The 17,267-nt window shown below is 52.2% G+C and overlaps 5 protein-coding genes across 5 annotated transcripts; 2 read left to right on the forward strand and 3 right to left on the reverse strand.

Moving 5' to 3' along the window:
* Positions 1-633: 633 nt before the first annotated feature.
* J4E92_006647 (uncharacterized protein) lies at positions 634-2,397 on the reverse strand (the record flags this gene model as incomplete). The annotated part of the gene is made up of 3 exons (XM_051498014.1): positions 634-1,817; positions 1,867-2,037; positions 2,085-2,397. 3 exons carry the CDS (start codon positions 2,395-2,397, stop codon positions 634-636), a joined length of 1,668 nt encoding a protein of 555 aa, XP_051351740.1.
* An 889-nt stretch (positions 2,398-3,286) lies between these two features.
* Positions 3,287-6,284, reverse strand: J4E92_006648 (uncharacterized protein; the record flags this gene model as incomplete). The annotated part of the gene is made up of 4 exons (XM_051498015.1): positions 3,287-4,920; positions 4,969-5,055; positions 5,102-5,452; positions 5,501-6,284. 4 exons carry the CDS (start codon positions 6,282-6,284, stop codon positions 3,287-3,289), a joined length of 2,856 nt encoding a protein of 951 aa, XP_051351741.1.
* Positions 6,285-6,534: 250 nt separating this feature from the next.
* J4E92_006649 (uncharacterized protein) lies at positions 6,535-8,096 on the forward strand (the record flags this gene model as incomplete). Its single annotated transcript, XM_051498016.1, has 5 exons — positions 6,535-6,593; positions 6,646-6,750; positions 6,803-6,808; positions 6,882-7,841; positions 7,904-8,096. 5 exons carry the CDS (start codon positions 6,535-6,537, stop codon positions 8,094-8,096), a joined length of 1,323 nt encoding a protein of 440 aa, XP_051351742.1.
* Positions 8,097-8,305: 209 nt separating this feature from the next.
* J4E92_006650 (uncharacterized protein) lies at positions 8,306-9,389 on the reverse strand (the record flags this gene model as incomplete). Its single annotated transcript, XM_051498017.1, has 2 exons — positions 8,306-9,180; positions 9,236-9,389. 2 exons carry the CDS (start codon positions 9,387-9,389, stop codon positions 8,306-8,308), a joined length of 1,029 nt encoding a protein of 342 aa, XP_051351743.1.
* A 5,777-nt stretch (positions 9,390-15,166) lies between these two features.
* On the forward strand, positions 15,167-16,463 carry J4E92_006651 (uncharacterized protein; the record flags this gene model as incomplete). Its single annotated transcript, XM_051498018.1, has 3 exons — positions 15,167-15,172; positions 15,222-15,610; positions 15,662-16,463. 3 exons carry the CDS (start codon positions 15,167-15,169, stop codon positions 16,461-16,463), a joined length of 1,197 nt encoding a protein of 398 aa, XP_051351744.1.
* Positions 16,464-17,267: the final 804 nt, after the last annotated feature.

The raw sequence follows: 17,267 nt of genomic DNA on the forward strand, positions 1-17,267 counted from the left end.
TTGTTGTACAGTACGCGCTATGCGCAACGCGCATTACCCCAGAAAACGGGAACCTTCGGAGAAGATCTCAATGAGAATGATCAACAGAAGCAGAACATGTCTTAGCAAAGAAAAGACTACGCGAAGTTTGTGAGGCAAGCGTGAAGGCCGAGCGTGTGAAGGAGCGGGTGCCTGTTGACTGCAGCCGCGGGCTGCTGGGCGCCTGAAACAACGCCTCAAGCCATGCTGACTGCGGCTGGCTATACTGGAGGGCGTCCCTCATCTACTGTAACGATGGAGTAACACGACACAACCATTGGGAGTTTTCTGCATCCACTGCATCATTGAGTAGCGTGGGACGATGTGCGATTGTGGGTACGCGTGGGTTGCGTGTGCCCTATGTTCGGGTCGAGGCGTACCAGGCTCCAAAACTGCGAAGCTGAACAATTCGTCTTGCTTCAGACACCTGTAAAAGAGCAACATTATATCAACTACATTATAACGCACGGGTGTAGACGCACATCACCTTGCACACAGTAAACCAAGAACACCATAGCAGAATATAAGCGGCACGCGGCAAGCGTCACGGTTTCTGTAATCTCAGTGGTGGGAGAGAGCTGCACGAAAAGTTCCTCTATTGAAGAGCGAAGCACTTCACTTCGTCTTGGAAATGCTAACAACGTTTCGCAGTGTACCGAAAGGTAGCACGTCTGCTATCCTCTTCTTGCTGGCGAACAGCATAACCAATCTATCCAACCCACAACCCCAGCCACCAGTGGGAGGCATACCCCACTCCAGCGCCTCAAGATAACTTTCGTCAATCGCGCCTTCACCCTCAGGGTGGAAATCACGCTGCTGCATGAACTTGCGACGCTGTTCAAACGGAGAATTTTCCTCTTCATATGCGTTGACGTATTCGCGGCCATGGATGAACATTTCCACGCGAGATGCAACGCGTTGTCCAGTAGCCTCGTCAAGATACGACTTTGAAAGTGGAGAGAGCGCTTCAGGGTGTTGAGTGATGAACGTGGGATTCTTGCAGAGCGGCTCGATGTATATCTCAGCAAGAGTGTCGAGAAGACGTGGAAGTGTGGGGTTGGGCGGAGCGGTGAGTTCAAGGTCGTCAAACAGCTGAAGCAGCTCCTTGGAAGCATTCGGCGATAACAGATCAGGCAGCTTGCGACCACAGGCTTGCTCGATAGTGGGTATGAAGGGAAGCTGAGCGAAGGGCTGTGCGAAGTCGATATCTTCCGGCGCCGCTAGGGTAGGGAAGTACGTCGGCCTTAGCGACTCGATCGCAGTATGGAGTCCGTGTACCAGTTGCTCCGTCCTGGCGACGACAGTGGGTAGGGTCGCGCCAACTTCGTAGAACTCGCAAGTCGAGAACTCTGGGTTATGCGTGTTGTCGACACCCTCATTTCTGAAGGCGCGTCCGATCTCGAAGATCTTGTCTTGGCCCCCAACAATCAATCGCTTGAGGTTGAGCTCAGGTGCTATCCTAAGCCGTACAGGGGTGTTGGAAACTTCATTCGCGACAGTCTCGAAGGGTCGCGCAATGGCACCTCCAGCGTTGACGTCGAACATGGGAGTCTCCACTTCCAGAAACCCACTTTGTATAAAGTATGTACGCACGTAGTCGTAGATCAGCGCTCGCAATCGAAGGACATCGCCGGGCTCGTCGCTCGTGAGCGCGTGGATGTGCGGTCGTCGGGCAAGTGTCTCGGCATCGTCAATCCTCTCCGGGAGGTGGTGAAGGCATGGCGCGAGGATTTGAGGTACATCAAGAGCAAGGACAGAGAGTTGTCCAGTAGATGTCTTCGTAGGATTGCCTTTGATAGCTATACGGAATAAGAGTCTGATCTGAAGCTGAATGATTTGTCTACTTACACACCCAATCGCCAATTCTGGCGACCTTCTTGAAACTCTTGTAGTTCTCGTCCAAGTTATCTTGCGGCGTGAGCTTCTTGAGCTCCACCATGACTTGCAATCGCTGGGTGTCGCGTTCGATATCGAGGAACATCAACTTGGAGCCGAGCAGTCGCACTGAGCGCACCCTTCCTGACATTGTCAGAACCAGACTGGTGCTCATGGGTGGTGCACCCTACCAAACACAGACACAAGGTCCTCCTTCGTCTCCTGGACGCCATCGTACTTGGCGTTGAAGTCGCGTATCGACAAGTTCTGAGCATCCGCAGAGTGAACCAACCTGGGGTGGTAGTCGCCCAACGGCTTTACCTTGCCCAAGTGCTCCAGGCGCTTCTGCTTCTCGACGTCATGTGGGCCGGTGTATGTATCGGCGGCTAGGCTCTGAGCAAAGCGCCGCTGAACAGCGAGGTACGCGCGAGCATATTCCGGTTTAACGGAGCGACTAGCCTGGTGAAGGTATGGACGGAGAAAGTTGAGGACTGGGCGGCTCATGGTTCCTTTGTCTTGTTAGCTACATGTCGCTGACAAGGCTTTGTAACAAGTTGCAATAGAGTGGTTCAGTAAAGGGTATGGTGAAGTCAACCGCCCGAAGGCGTCATTCGCAACGGTTCTAAGGTTGTTTTGGATCATCATAGGAAAGGGTGTGTATAAATTGAGAGCGCCGAACTTACCTTTCTCTGGAACATGCCTGTCATGGCATGCAATGACAAGCAGTGAAGAAGATCAAGGTGAGAGAACTTCACAGCTCGGACGGCAGCCCACCCAGCGCCCGGAGTCTAGCCGTTAAGCGAGCATATAGCGTCCAGAAAGCCTCTTTGGAGCGTCTGTGCTCTTTCACGTGACCTCTAGCGTGCCAAGACCATATGGCTACTTATACTGCGCCGCCCCCTTCCCCTCCATGCTCTGAATACTTGTTCGTATTCCCCAACCACCCCTCTACGTTTACGAAGTACACCTGCTAACAACCTTAGACCTTCTTGCGATTACCTAGCTCAAAGATTAGGTTAATCTGAGCGCCTGGTCTGCATTGCACAACGCGGTACTGGGCTCTCACGAGCTTCCTTCGGGAATCTCGGCGGGGCAATTTTTGCTGGTCACACATCTGTGTTGCTTTTTCATTGATGACATTGCTCTATGCAGTGTCTTGAGGAAGAAGATTTTCGCATCGCTTTGCTGCATACATGGTATTATATCGCTTCAATTCAACCGCTTTCAATATGATATATCTTTCTACCCTACGTATATGTAACGTTCGGTCACTATCTTGAGCCCAGGTAGCAGTCTGGCTGAGGTTTTGAAATTTTGAAATTTCCAGGTATTACCTCGTCGGTCGCTCAGAGTCGCAGTTCACAGCTAGTATTCGACCAACTTTACCTACTCGCTAATAATTCATCAGTTCACCCGCCAGCCTCCTCTGATACTTCTCAATCACCTCCTGGCAACGAACCACCACGCCAGCAGCCAACACGCGCACCCTCTCGTCCTCCTCGCTCCCCGCCCCTAGACCCTCGAAGACCATCCTCACCCAGGCCTGCGTCTCCATAAGCTCCTTGCCTTGCTCCGAAGCCACTCGCTCCTTGTTCTCGTTGGTCTCCAACAACATCAAAAAGCCGAACAAAACCGCGTTCAGGATATTCTTATCCTTGCTCGCCAGCCCGCGCATCGACAGTAGCAGATCCCAATACTCGCGCGTCATCTGCGGCAACGCGAGCGTGTTCGGGCCTGACGCGTTGATCAACAATGACAGAGTCTGCAGAAAGGGTGGAAGGAGGTGAGTAGACGCGTATATCGAGTCGTTGTTCGCGCGAATCTGCAGCCACCAACGGCCCGTGAGTGGGAAGAAGAAGTTATCTGCCACAATTTGCGCAAGCGCGTTAGGTATTGGCTTATGTCGCTTCTTCTCGACTTCCATGCGCGAGGAGAAGGTTCGGACTTTGAGTATGTTCGGGCCGCTGAGCTGATCGGCTGCTTGACTAGCCATAGGCGATAGCATTTCACGCACCATGCTGCTTGAGATCTTGGCTACTGTGGGTGCCTTGTTATCCTCGGCGTACATCTTGTGAAGGTGTGGCGGAAGCTGTTTGCTAAGAAAGTCCGGCTTTGCAGGCACCAAATCGTCGGTCGATGTGTCCTTCATGCCCGCCAACTCACGCGCCCCGAGGCCGAGAGTCGTGAGCATGGCGATGCGTTGCTGTAGACTGTAGTCACCTGAGAAGAACGATCGAGCGAACCATTGTGCCATTTGCGCTGGTTTCGCTAGGAGCACGGCAATCAAGGCTTGCTGCCGTTGCTGCGCGAAGCCTCCCAGCTCTGAGTTGTCTTGCAATCCGGTAAGCAAAGTCGCTAGCTCTTCGAGATGATCGATGACTTCAGTTCCAAAGTTCGCTTTTCGTCGAATCAATGATGCTGCGGTAGCTAAAGCGAGCTCATGGCGATCGTAGTTCTCTTGATCACGCAGCCCTGCTATCAGGTCTCGGATGTAGACGGGCGCGGTGGGCTTGTTACGATTTATAGCCGTTGCATCGTCTGTATCGTCTTCTGGATCAGAGTCTGGCTTTTCGTACACCATCAGATCTGCATCCTCGTCCTCGGAGTCAGACAAGACTTCCACAACCCTTGGGCCTTGTATCTCGGTAATTCCAGAAGCTTTGGATACCTTGGGAGGCGGCTTAGGCTTCGACTGGACTCTCTTCGTTTTCGCCACGGTATCCTGTTTAGTCGCAAGATTCGTGACTTCTCCAATCTTATCGTCGACCTTAGTAAGGCGTTGATACCAGCTTGCTTCTTCTGCCTCGCTACCCTCCAACTCGAACTTGAGTTGAAGTTCCGGTTTGTCCACCATCTTCGAGATAGCAACACCAACTGCGATACCTAGAAAGCGAGCCCTTGTGGATGCCGCTCCTATGCGATTTGACATGCCATTGACGTGATGGGTTGACTTTGCCATCATGGTGAGGAACATGGGCTGGGAACGCTTTACATAGCCACTGCATATGGCCAACGTCTGAGAAAGAGCTAGAGTACATTAGTGAGGTATAGCGATAGAGTGCAAATTCGAAATACCTTCTTGTTGCACCACAGGCGTGTGCCTGATGTATACTGAATCGCCAAACATCTTTACGAGACCCTCCAGAAGAGTATATAGCTTGTCTGAATATCGTCAGTCTTGAATATCAATGGGCTTATGATCGCGGACCTTCGTCTTTGGCCAAAGCAGCTAGAACACTTCGCCTGGCTGATAGGGAGTCATCAAGCGCAGGAACCGTTGACCTCGTAAGTGATATCACGAGCTGCTCTTTGAGGACGTCATTATCCTTGATTAGCATGTGAAACAGAGCGGCGGCAGATGATATGTTGACAGAGGTTGCAACGGGGGCGTCGTCTTTACTAACAGTTTCCGTACTGAAATACTTCTTGGCCACGAATGCGACTACAGCGTTAAGATACTTTCGTTGCTCGAACGTTTTCATCTGGGACAAAAGATTGGGCAGGCGCTCAATGGCCCCGCTACCAATCAATGTCGGAACAAGGGCGCTCATGATATGATCTATATTGTCGGTATGTAGCAACAGAGCTTGACAGAGTTTTGACGTACCGGTGTAACCCAATCCTAGCGATTTCGAACATAACTCAACAATGGCAGCAAGATACTCCTCGTTATTTGAGTTGCGCTCAAGCGAGACAGCGATGTTGCGTCCCAGCCACGCTGCATACTGCTTGCCATCCGCGACCCAGCTTGTGTCTTGGTGAGCCTCATCACTCTTCTTGAGCACATCCTCGGCCTCCGCTGCCATTGATAGTAAACGACCGGAAGCAACCTGCGTGATGTACTCTCTCCAGATGAGTTTTCTTTGTGTTGGGCTTTTCCCAAACGCTAAAACGTCTTGCAACACGAGATGGGATGTTTCGTCGCGGCTTAGCACCAGACTTAAGACTTGGAGTGCATCCGCAATGTGCTCAGCTGTGTTTCGCGCTTCACCGGGTGCCTTCTTTTGGTGATTGTCCTGAACAAGGGAACGAAGCCTCGTGTTAAGATGTCCAAGACATGTTGGGTTTCGGAATATCTTCTCGAGCTTTGAAACTTCGCCGGCGTCCTTGATAGTTCTCCAGTAGTTTGGAATGGTATCGTTGATGAGTTGATGCGCGATGCTTGCGTTTAACGGTTCTGGTAGTAGGAGGCTGAACCCTGCTGTGGTGAGATAGCTCAAAACGGCATTGACGGTGTTGCGACTGGGTTGGTTTTTGAGTGCCTCAAGTGCTGATTCTGTGGAGTTGATGGAAATTACATCTTCTTGTATGCTCAAGCTCTTGACTTCCCGAATGAGAGGTTCTTCCTTTTTGACTTTTCGGGTGGATACGGCCGTGAGAAAGTCGGCCATGGCGTTTGAAAAAGGTGTTCAAGCGTGCATACCCACACCAGTTCAACGGAAGCGCGAGTCGTTGTTCCTGCTCTATTCGTGATCAATGCGAAAGGCAGACGCTCAGTGGACCTTACCCAATCGGTGTTTCCTTCCCCATGCGAGGGCCCACAGACTAGCGCCTTGGCAAACCGTCTACGCTCTGATGCCTACAACCACCGTTTGCTGCCCTTGACTCTGCCAACAATCGTTCTCCACACATTTCTACGGGATGGCTGTCAGCATCGATAACATGAGTGCGGCATCGACAAGTAGCCCGCGAGCGAGATGGTAAGCTGGATAATGAGGGAGGTAAGAGCTCTTGACTGATAGCATGCAATAGGAAGTACCTGGACAACTTCCTTACTCGCAAAGGCCCATTCACAGATGATGAAGCTTTCATGGCCGGCGAACAAGTTATCGAATATCTGAGTAATCTTAAAGTTCTGTAGGATCACCTCGTTTCCGAAGCGCAGGGTGTCATAGCTAACCATTTGCAGCGTCATGTACGTCTATACCAATACTCGATGATAATGAACGACCGCCCCTCATGCCGCATCTCTACTAACTATTGTTTAGCGGAGCTGGTGGCCTAGGATGCGAAATCCTCAAGAATCTTGCCCTATCCGGATTCAAAGACATTCACGTTATCGATATGGATACCATTGACGTCAGCAACCTGAACCGACAATTCCTATTCCGCGCCTCGGATGTAGGAAAATATAAGGCCGAGACAGCTGCCGCTTTCGTCGAGAAGCGTGTCAAAGGCGTCAAAATCACTCCCTACTGTGGCAAAATCCAGGACAAGGACGAAAGCTACTACATGCAATTCGGTCTCATCGTATGCGGTCTGGATTCCATAGAAGCGAGACGATGGATCAACGCAACTTTGGTGGGGATGGTGGATGAGAATGACCCGGATTCGATGAAGCCGTTAATCGACGGAGGAACAGAGGGTTTCAAGGGCCAAGCACGTGTCATCTTCCCAACCATGACCTCATGCATCGAGTGCCAACTGGATATGCACGCTCCTCGCGCGGCAGTCCCTCTTTGCACACTTGCTACTATTCCACGTCAACCACAACATTGTATCGAATGGGCGCATATCATCGCCTGGGACGAGGAGCGCAAAGATATAACTCTCGACACCGACGACCCGGAGCACATCACCTGGCTGTTCAACAAGGCTTCCACTCGTGCCAAGGAGTTCAACATCGAAGGTGTTACCTACAGCATGACGCAAGGTGTCGTTAAGAACATTATTCCGGCCATCGCGAGTACAAACGCGATTGTAGCAGCCAGTTGCTGCAACGAAGCGTTTAAGGTGGCGACAAACACGGCTCCTTTCATGGGTTTCCCCGGTACAGACAACTACATGATGTATACTGGCGATGACTCCGTCTACACATATACATTTGAGCACCAGAAGAAAGATGACTGCCCCGTCTGTGGCGCTGGTAACATTGCTCGTCCTCTCCAAGTTCTTCCCGGGATCACGCTGCAGGAGTTCATTGAGGGACTGGCAGAGCGACCAGAAGCGTATGTACCCCAATCCTGATCTCATATCCCGAACTTTGTCTACAGTATACTGACCTACCCAGTCAACTCAAGAAGCCTTCCATTCGTACAGGCGAGAAGTCACTCTACATGCAGCTCGCAGGTCTCGAAGAACAGACCCGACCCAATCTAGAGAAGAAGATGGTCGACCTGGTGGAAGAGGGAGAGGAGCTGCTCATCACGGATAGGAGCTTCCCCACCCAGTTCAAGTACAAGGTCGTATGGGCATCCAAGTAGGTATCGGGACCCAGTCGCATTGAGCTACCTGATAGGGGGAAGCCGGCAGAATGATCCTGCCGGACACATAGCGCCCGTCAGAGCAACGTAAATATGCTGCACGATATGTTAATCGATGCCATGCCACGAAAGAGACAACCGCACGGTATGCTATCATGTGTCTTTGGTGTCCGTAAATGTACAGCTACAATACAGATATCCATGGCCCTTTATTGTACAACAGCCTGCTTCTTCTCTGCACCGCTGACCTCGACTGGTCCTTCCTCCTCAAGTATCTCCTGCCCAAACGGCTCCGCATCCCCATCAAGCACCCTGCGAACCTTAAGCGTTGCCTCGGCTCCAAACATGCCTACAACGCCAATCCTCCTCTCCAAAGGCCCCCAAATCTTGACTGGTGGCGCCTCGCCCTTGAACAGCTCCCGTCCAGCGTGAATCAGCTCGTTGGCCGCAAAACTGCCCTTGGCGTACTTGGGCTCATAAGTCACGCGATCCCACTCCTTCCTTTGCAGGCGCAGGAGCTGCTGCTTCATGCTATCCGAGACAGTATCGCCAAGCCTGATGTCGGCGAGTTTGGTGCCCATCCTTTCGTCGCCGCCGGCTTTCCTCTCGCGCTTCTTAGGGCCTCCTCCGCTGCCCTTGTTACCTGCCGCACCAGTGCGGCCTTTTCCACCTGGTCCTGGTCTACCGCCTTCTCGGCCACGTAGATTGGGCCCACGGAGGTTGGGTCCTCGGGGACCACCAGGCCCGCGAGCAGGACCATCAACCTTTTCGCGGGTTATACGCAGGGTGGAGGGGGCGCGGACCATCTGGCCCTGGGGAGGGGTGGAGCCGCGGGTCGTCGTCGGGCGCGCTGTGTTGCGGGCGAAGCGGGGGTTCGCGTCTGGCTGCGCATCGGCGGGGGCGTTGCTTTCGGGGATGAAGCCGTCCTTGCTGGCTTGAGAAGAAGGCGAGCCCGGACTTCGTCGTGCCGTTTGGCCGCTGGGGAAAGAGCCTCGTGCGAGTGCGCCGGGCTGGATGCGGCGATTTTGGAGCGAGGTGATTTGCTTGAGAGCCGTCGCTTGCCGGGCTTTGCGGGTGTTTGATGCTGAATCTCTATCAGCATTGACTTGACAGGGCCATTGAGCGTCTTCAAGGCGTACGGTGGGCTGGAGATGCTGCGTCGCTGGGTTGCTCTTCCAGTCTCTTCGCGGTGCTGTGGAGTGTCCTCACTGAGCACTTGGGCAGTTTTGATATATCCGCTGCCAATGAGCGCCTCAAAGCGCCCATCGAAGGGCACATGTGTCGCTGAGCCATGCTGTGTGGATGGCTGCATTCGGCACTGCCACTCCAAACTCCAAAAGTTCAAGATCGCGATGTCTTGGCAGACAGGGATCTTGCCCGCTGAGCCTCCGCACCACGTGCTCCGCTCTCACTCCGCCGACAAAGGGCGCAGTGACAGTTCCGCGACACATTCACTGTACTCCAGTCATCTCGTCTCAAAAGAGCTAAGCTTTGTTTTGAAAACACGTTCTTCGTGTCGCGTGCGCGTGACTGTAACTCCAATTCAACGACACCCTCGACCCTTTCATCGCAACTCATCTACACCACCTGCAACCCGACTCTTCGGTCGCCACTCTTTTGGGCTCCTATACACAAACTGTAGTCGTTCTTTAAACACACTGTTGCATTCCACCTCAACTGCAGTCTGCCTCAACGGCGCATCACTTGAAACCGGCACAACATCAACAACAAACACACATCATCACTTCCGTCTGCCTCTCCTTGAGACACAGTCTTCTATACGGACCTATTCCGTGCTACTTCAAGCGCATCCGCATATCATTCCACTTTCTCAATTCCACGGCCATACATTATCGCTATGCTCCGACGCACCCCCACCACAATCACCCTCACCCAGGCGGACATTGAGCAGTGGGAGGCTAGTCGCCAACGCAAACTCCACGAGGCTCAGCAGAAGCTCGAAGCTGAGATTGCTGCGAATGAATCCAATGCCGTATACAAGCCCAAGGAGTCCAAGCAGAAATCTACAAAGGACCGTATCATGGGTGGGACTGGAAAGGGCTACTGAAGAACCCTGCCCGTTCCCTCTGACGACCATCGACGTGTCTACGGCCCATCTCACTCAATTTTCCTCGGCTCTTGGTTCTTTGCGACACTTTGAAATGCAGCGTGTTCGCATCCAACCTGTTCGCGAGTAACGAATCTTCTGGCTTCATCTTGTATCACCACACTTTTGGAAATTCTCCGTGGCGCGTTTTGGCATACACCTACGGCTTTGCTTTACGGCCATCGATTGGTATGCTGGAATTTCCTGGAAGCAACTGTAACGTATGCCTAGTCACACGTAGCAGGCTACCCACGCAAGTCCGAGTCATTGTTAGAAAACTCTGGGGAACTGAAGAAATGTTAGGCTATGTCTGAATTAGAGAACTGTTCTCTTTGTATCTATGTATGTACCTGATAAACGAGGTGTTGGGTTTCGCACTGTAGTCGATGTAAAGAAGACCAAAAAGCTATAAAGTGTCGTTTGATTCTTGGGGGTTTGTCGGGGTCAGAGGAAGCTCAATGTACACAAAACTCCCTAATGTTCGTATCTGTTCATACGTTTAGATGTAACATTTCTTGTAAAATCTTGCCACATTTGTTAGTGCAGAGTGACAGTGACAGTAACCACATGATTGGCATTACCAAAGGTCGTTGTACTTGAAAAATGAAAGCGGACGATCTCACGCGAGCTACATCACAGTGCCTTCTTGCTTTTCCTCTCGAAAATGCTCCGAGAGACCCAATGACATCCGGTAGCGTCAATTTTGCCAATTGTATCAACAAGGCGTGCCGTCCCGGAGCGTCGAGACCCTTCCAGTGGACCAGCACTTGCTTTTTCGGCAACACGGGAGGTCACTTCAGCACACCGATCTTTCCACACCCTGATATTTTTCAATCGATTGGCTTGTCATCCTAGTGAACGTCCCGTGTATGCGCTCACCCAAGCCCTCGGTACCTAGGTAGTGTAGGTGAATGGAACGAAGGATCTGACGCCAGCAGTACGTTACGTACTAAACTGTCGGGTAAATCTCTACTCATCTCTACTCCTCGCCACTACTGGACCTATCCACGTTACTAATAGCTGAATACCAGATGATTACATTCTCCAAGCCATCATGTAGTTGTCGAGCAATAGCATATGTTCATTATAATCACATCGCAAGCATAAGCGAAGGCGATGCGGCTCGTGGCTCGAAGTCCCAGCATCCCCGTCCGGACATCGACCCCAAAACGACAGCCACGCCCGTTAACAAACGCCATACCCGCCACCACATCGAGGGTTGCATTGGAAGACGGCTTCTTGGTCCAAGTTCGAGACCCTTGGAAAGAGTCGTAATGTGGAGGGAGAAGCGGGATGACCTACATTTCACTCATAGATATAGCTAGTATGTCGATGGATTGCTTTCTTCCTAGGTATAAAAGATCGCATATGGCGATAAGGCTTGACGGGTTCATCGACGCGAGCTTATAGGGCTGGAGGTAATGCATAGTTAACATGGGTTCGTGCGTCGCTTCGAGGTATGGCGTACTTATGGCGAGCTGATCGTATTATCGAGATGAGATATCGACGGCTCAATGCCGTCTTGTTCCTGGGTTATAGTAGTCGACTGTCAAGATGCTCTTCCCGGAGCACCTCATACACGAGAACAGCTGAACATCCTGGAGCTTACATCAATATGAAAATGTGCAAAGTAGGTGGCTCTACGTCAACGTAGGCTCTAGGGTGGTCAGTTTTTCCCTTGTATGAGGTGGGAAGGTTATCACAGTTGTGTGCGGACATCGATAACGCCTAACGGATGCCAATCATAGTTTATCCTTTGCATGCTGGCATCGAGTGCTTGGAAACACGGCTGGTAAGGCTGCCGCTCTCAGGGTAGGTTCCTTGGTTCATGCGGAGAACGATTACTCCGCCTGCCGAGTGATTCTGAGACGTCAGCCGCAGACCTATCAGGCCGTGATACGAGTATCAGAGTGCGCAGTTCACGGGCGTTTTGTGATGTAACCTACCGCAGTGTGGACATGTAGTCACAATATGCCCAGGGCCGAGACACATGTACTGATCTGACTACGGGCCGACTACTCTCAGATGCTTCGAAGGATTGTGACGTTCTAGTTCGGACCAGCTCCCCAATCGCGATGGTTTACCGCCTCTACGCATACTGACCCACCAACGAGGCGTTCTTCGGGTTCTATTTGGGTCGCAAGCACTTGCTCGTGCAGGCTGCGGATGGTGTGAAGTGATTGTAGCGTCTCTTAGCGTTCTGCAGAACCATGGGATGAGTAGCTCGCGGTAGATCAGACGTGGCAAGCCAGGTCCTTGGGTCATACGAGACAGAGTAGTCTGAACCAGGCAGTTGGTGACTTCGGACGACGACGGTCTCCTTGCAGGGCGGAAGGCTAATGATTAGTATGTTGGGATAGATACTTCTACGCGGGTTTCGTGAGCCTAGGCACATATAGAGTGGCGGTACCAAGACGACCGAACTGTTTGAACTTGCTCCAACTTCTCCCTTCCCCACGAATCCAACGGCACGACGACAGCGGCTCGGGTTCATCTTGCCTTTCAAGCGGTGGTTCGTGAGTACGGGCCAACATGTACCAAGAAGAAGTCTGCTGAAATGTCCGCCAATCAGAGTTTTGTGCGTCTCCAGCCCGAACGATGCCTAAGAAGGCGAAGGGGTTTCTGCAGGCACAGTGCAGGGCTAATGCGCGTTCTCCGTCTCGCTACCTCAGACGGACCACACTGTTTCTGAGGCATAGCGCCCTTCCCACAAGCCAGTCGAAAAGGCCAGAAATCATCGCGCGATGAGGGTGCATCAAGAGCAGGTCACTGCGAGAGAATGCTCTACTTGAGACATCCATAGATGGTTTGGGAACGAGTTGGGATGGTCGGTTCGTGCGTCATACCTAGACAGGGTCAGGACACGTGCCGACCTGCCACCCGTGGACAGACCTCATCCAACGTTCGGACAACACAAACTCGTGTCCCACAAGCAAGTCAGCGGCGCAGCATCACAATGACGAAGCCTGTCCTAATCGAGTCAGTATCGTGACCCGATCAAAACAACGAGAAGTTTTTACGCGTCGGCACGCGTTTGTTGGGGAACCCCACCAAGCGGCGCTAACGCGGGAAAGAGTGCTCGAAACCGCCGGACGTTGCAGAGCTGACTACGCCACCCAGTGCTCACCGGAGCCTGGTTGGTGCAGCTTACGATCGAGGCTCTCATCGCAGGTGTCAGACCGGAGATTTATGGGACAGTTCGTGCTTCCCGCGCGTTTTTTGCTTACTCCAACCGGCAGAGCAGGCACAAGCAAGCTGAATAGTTCACAGGTCCACAGCAGGAGACCTCGATCGATGGCCACTCTTCATGGTGACCAAGTGGATCGAGGAGCAGTTGGGCTTCCCGCCACCGGACGTCAGTGATGAACCGCTAGGGATTGTGAACGATGACCCGGGACCACTTGTAGCGAGCTATTGATTTCCTCAACGGTTCTCGGAGGGTCGTTGCCGATAGTCAATTGGACGCGCCAGACAGTTCTGTACGAGAAGGCTCGCGATAGCATCAGTGCTGGGCGTTCAGTCAGCAGCAATCTCGCAGATCCGTGGTGGCTGGAAAGCCAATCCTGCAGGCAGCCTGTCGAGTCTCGACTCCATCGCAACACCACCAGAACCGATGATTTGGGCCTCTCCACAAAAGGATCCTGTTGGAAGGGGGGATTTTTAATCTCAACCTCTGCGAGCTACTACGCCGCAAAGATCTTTGCTAGACGCCCGTTGATTCCGTCTTGGATGCTGTCGCGCTTCGGTGTGGAAAGCCCTTTGTCCGTTGTCGCGAATCACGATGCACGAGCTGGGAAAAGACATGCGAGCTGACCGTGCTGCCTTCGGCTCCTTCGAGCCAGTGTCCTTGCGCATGCGAGCCCTGTTCCTGAACCCAACCGTAATCCATGTCTGCAGACCCGCCCTCTGCTACGAATCCTAGCCGTCCTCGCATGTCTTGGCCACTAAGCTTCTGGGGGTGAGGCCGCGCTAAACCAGGGGAGAAGTGTACCTGCAGGGGTGAAGATGGTCCGTTCCCTTTTGGATCGCCGCACCCACTTGACCTACCCCCAGGCCGCCCAACCAGGAGCCACATTCAAGACCAGGCCGTCTTCCTGCATCACTGCGGCTTCGCTCTCATGCCGTGACGGCTTTTCTTACTTCTGCCAAAACGTCCCGTCGTTCTTTTTGCATCTGCTCGGCCCTACGCGCCCTTAATCCGACCAAAACCTTATTCACTCTTTAGACTCTCCGCGTTCGAGCTAACGGCAACCAACTCACTCCACAATCGTTTCGTTTTCTCATCTGCGACATCCGTTCCGCCTGACACTGCCTATACTGTCACCAGTTTCATCTACACGGCATTGTCTTCCAAGAAGCCATCCTATACCAGCCCACGTCCGCGCTTGACTGAAGCTCAGAGACAGTCTTGCCGGTAGGGTCCACGTACTGCCTATAACCCTGTTACATCGCACTTTGGACAAGAGTGGGGATCACCGCTGGAAGGACTCTCATGCTGCATATTAACTGAACGCTTCGGTTCGTTTGGTGAGAAGTAAGAATATTTGACATGGCGAACACCACACTGCTGCGGGGACAATGCCCGCCGCCTTTCTATGATGTGTCGAAATTTGGATTCGACGGCTGTAAGTGCTCTAATTCAGCTTTTATACAGTTGCTGACATTCATAGTTCTTGCTGGAAGGTTTTGTGCGCCGGTTACACCAGGCAGTGACATTATCTGCTGCTTGCCCTGTCCTCTGACAGACTTCCTGTACCCAGAAAGTAGGTACCTGGAAAGCCCACATTGAGATTCACGTTCCTAATCTTTTCTAGGTTTCAATACCGCCTATCGCGCAGCTGAAGCGCTCAATGTGGCTGGTCTCATCTGTCTGGTCATCCTGCTCATCACGTACTTGGTCTTGCCGGCCGAAAAGACTCGTCGACATTATCTCAGCTATTGTCTCATCATAGCCGCAATTCTTATGGCAGTAAGTCTGAACTCAGCCTACCCAGCCTGCATATGCTGATCGACTTTAGCTTGGCTTTGTGATACCCTTTGGTGCTCAACCAGAGCAGTGCTACGATGAGATCACCCCAAACGATATGTACTCAAGTCTGACGTGTGCTTTCTCCGGTGCTTTCCTCATCTCGGGAGGTATGTCGATGGCAGTTTGGATCTTCATTCGCGCTCTCTCAATGCATCTTCAAATCTGCTGGGACGTCACGCCAGGACAGAAGTTCTTCTACTGGGCGCAAGGTCTGGGTTGGTCAGTTGCGGCCACGTTCTTCACCATCACTATCACGATCACTGGAGTCTCGTTCAGATTCGGCGACGTCTGCCACGTCAATGCCGAGCACTCAATGAAGGACTTTTGGGGTCCCTTGTTGGCCATTGCAGGTGCAGCTATGGTTATTCAGGTCGCAACGTAAGTCAATCGGGAGAGACAATGAGACGACATTACTAACATCGTTATCAGCTTCGTATACTGTATCAAGGTGTATCTTCAGAACATGTTCAGCGACGACAAGACCGAAACACAAAGTAGCGCTGGCCTCCCCTCTTACACGACCAGCATACGGAACCGATCTGCACGAGCTGTTTACCGGCGTGTTCGCAAAGTCCTATACCTGCAGTGGCGCGGCATAACCATCGTGGTCTTCATCCTCGTGGACGTCATCTTCTTCTCTATCGTTTTTATCTGGCTGAACTCCGTAACATCGCACGCCACTGAGGACCTCGACAAATTCCTTCCGTATGTCTTTTGTCTGGTAACACACGCCGACGACGGTCCAGAGCCATGTTATGCACTCGGCCAATCTCTCGCTGTCGACCAATCTACAGTGACAGCAATCTTGATGATGCTGTCCATTGCCGGTCTTCAAGTGTTCTTCCTGCTTAGCCGATGGAGCATGGTGGTCGGCTGGCGAGATTTGATCAGAAGCAAGTTCAGTAAGAACCGCGAATTCGTATCCTTGGACGCCAGGAATCCCCAGGAAGATGTACGCCATTTCGAAATGAAGAACTTCGAGCCGAAATCGACAGCAGATGCATACTATGGTACTCCTGGACTTGCTAGCTACGCTATGGGGAACGAGCGATCGGACACCCCGGATCATTTCCACAAAGAAACTCAGCGCGACTACAAGAGCCCGACACTGAGCTTTTCGACTCCAAGACCCCAATCACGGGCGGCTACCCATGTCGACTGGGATCCTAGATCATCCATGGCAAGAGGAGGACTCGGACTGCATCCTCCAGACTACGAATCTAAGATCTGAGCATGAATACAACAATTTTCCTTCGCTACACTCCATCACATCATATTAGTGCTGAATCTGGGATGATCATGCTCTGGGTATGAAATCAACCGTCTGATTTACCCGTCACTACACGCGAGCCGCTTCAAGGTTCCCAGTTCAGCGAGTTGCAGTCGCGAGACTAGCACACTTGGCCATGCACCAGCATATGGCCATGGGTCGCGACAGAGGATACGCGGTCTTTGCGCGAGACCATGATATGTATCAGCCTCAACGCAGCCATTCTCATGTCAACGAGTGACGCCATTCCTTTTTTGTCTCTGAACTACATGTCAGACCATTAGCTTGGCATCTCTGACTAAGTGTACTGCTGATATAGAGTTCAAAGACTCTCACACACTCTATCGCTGATTCATCGCCAAAGACGAATGAGGGGTTGGGCATCACTACACCCGCCCCAGCACACGTCGCCTTGTATGAAAGAATACATGGGTGTGTATGCAGATGACAGTCTGTCACTGCAACAGCAACAGTCTTGTCGCCTGGCCAAGGCCGTGGTAGTTCCTTTCTCCGGGTCGTTTCTTACTGTATTCTTACATATTCGTTCGTTGCACGGAATGGAACTCGGTGCAACTCATCCGTCCCTGTATCATCATTGCAGGCGATCTTCTCGCCCTTGTACGGAGTCGATCATTCGCATGTACCGGATTCAGCATCGCACGAAGCCACAAGCTCGTCGGCTCCCACGCTTGCCTTCCACGCGAACTTAAGACCCGCTTCTCTTGGTAGTAGCTCTACCATAGCTCACATATATAGCCAGTATAG

This window comes from Alternaria infectoria (assembly GCF_024043175.1).
Source record: "Alternaria infectoria strain BMP 0036 chromosome Unknown scaffold_10, whole genome shotgun sequence".
Taxonomy (NCBI): domain Eukaryota; kingdom Fungi; phylum Ascomycota; class Dothideomycetes; order Pleosporales; family Pleosporaceae; genus Alternaria; species Alternaria infectoria.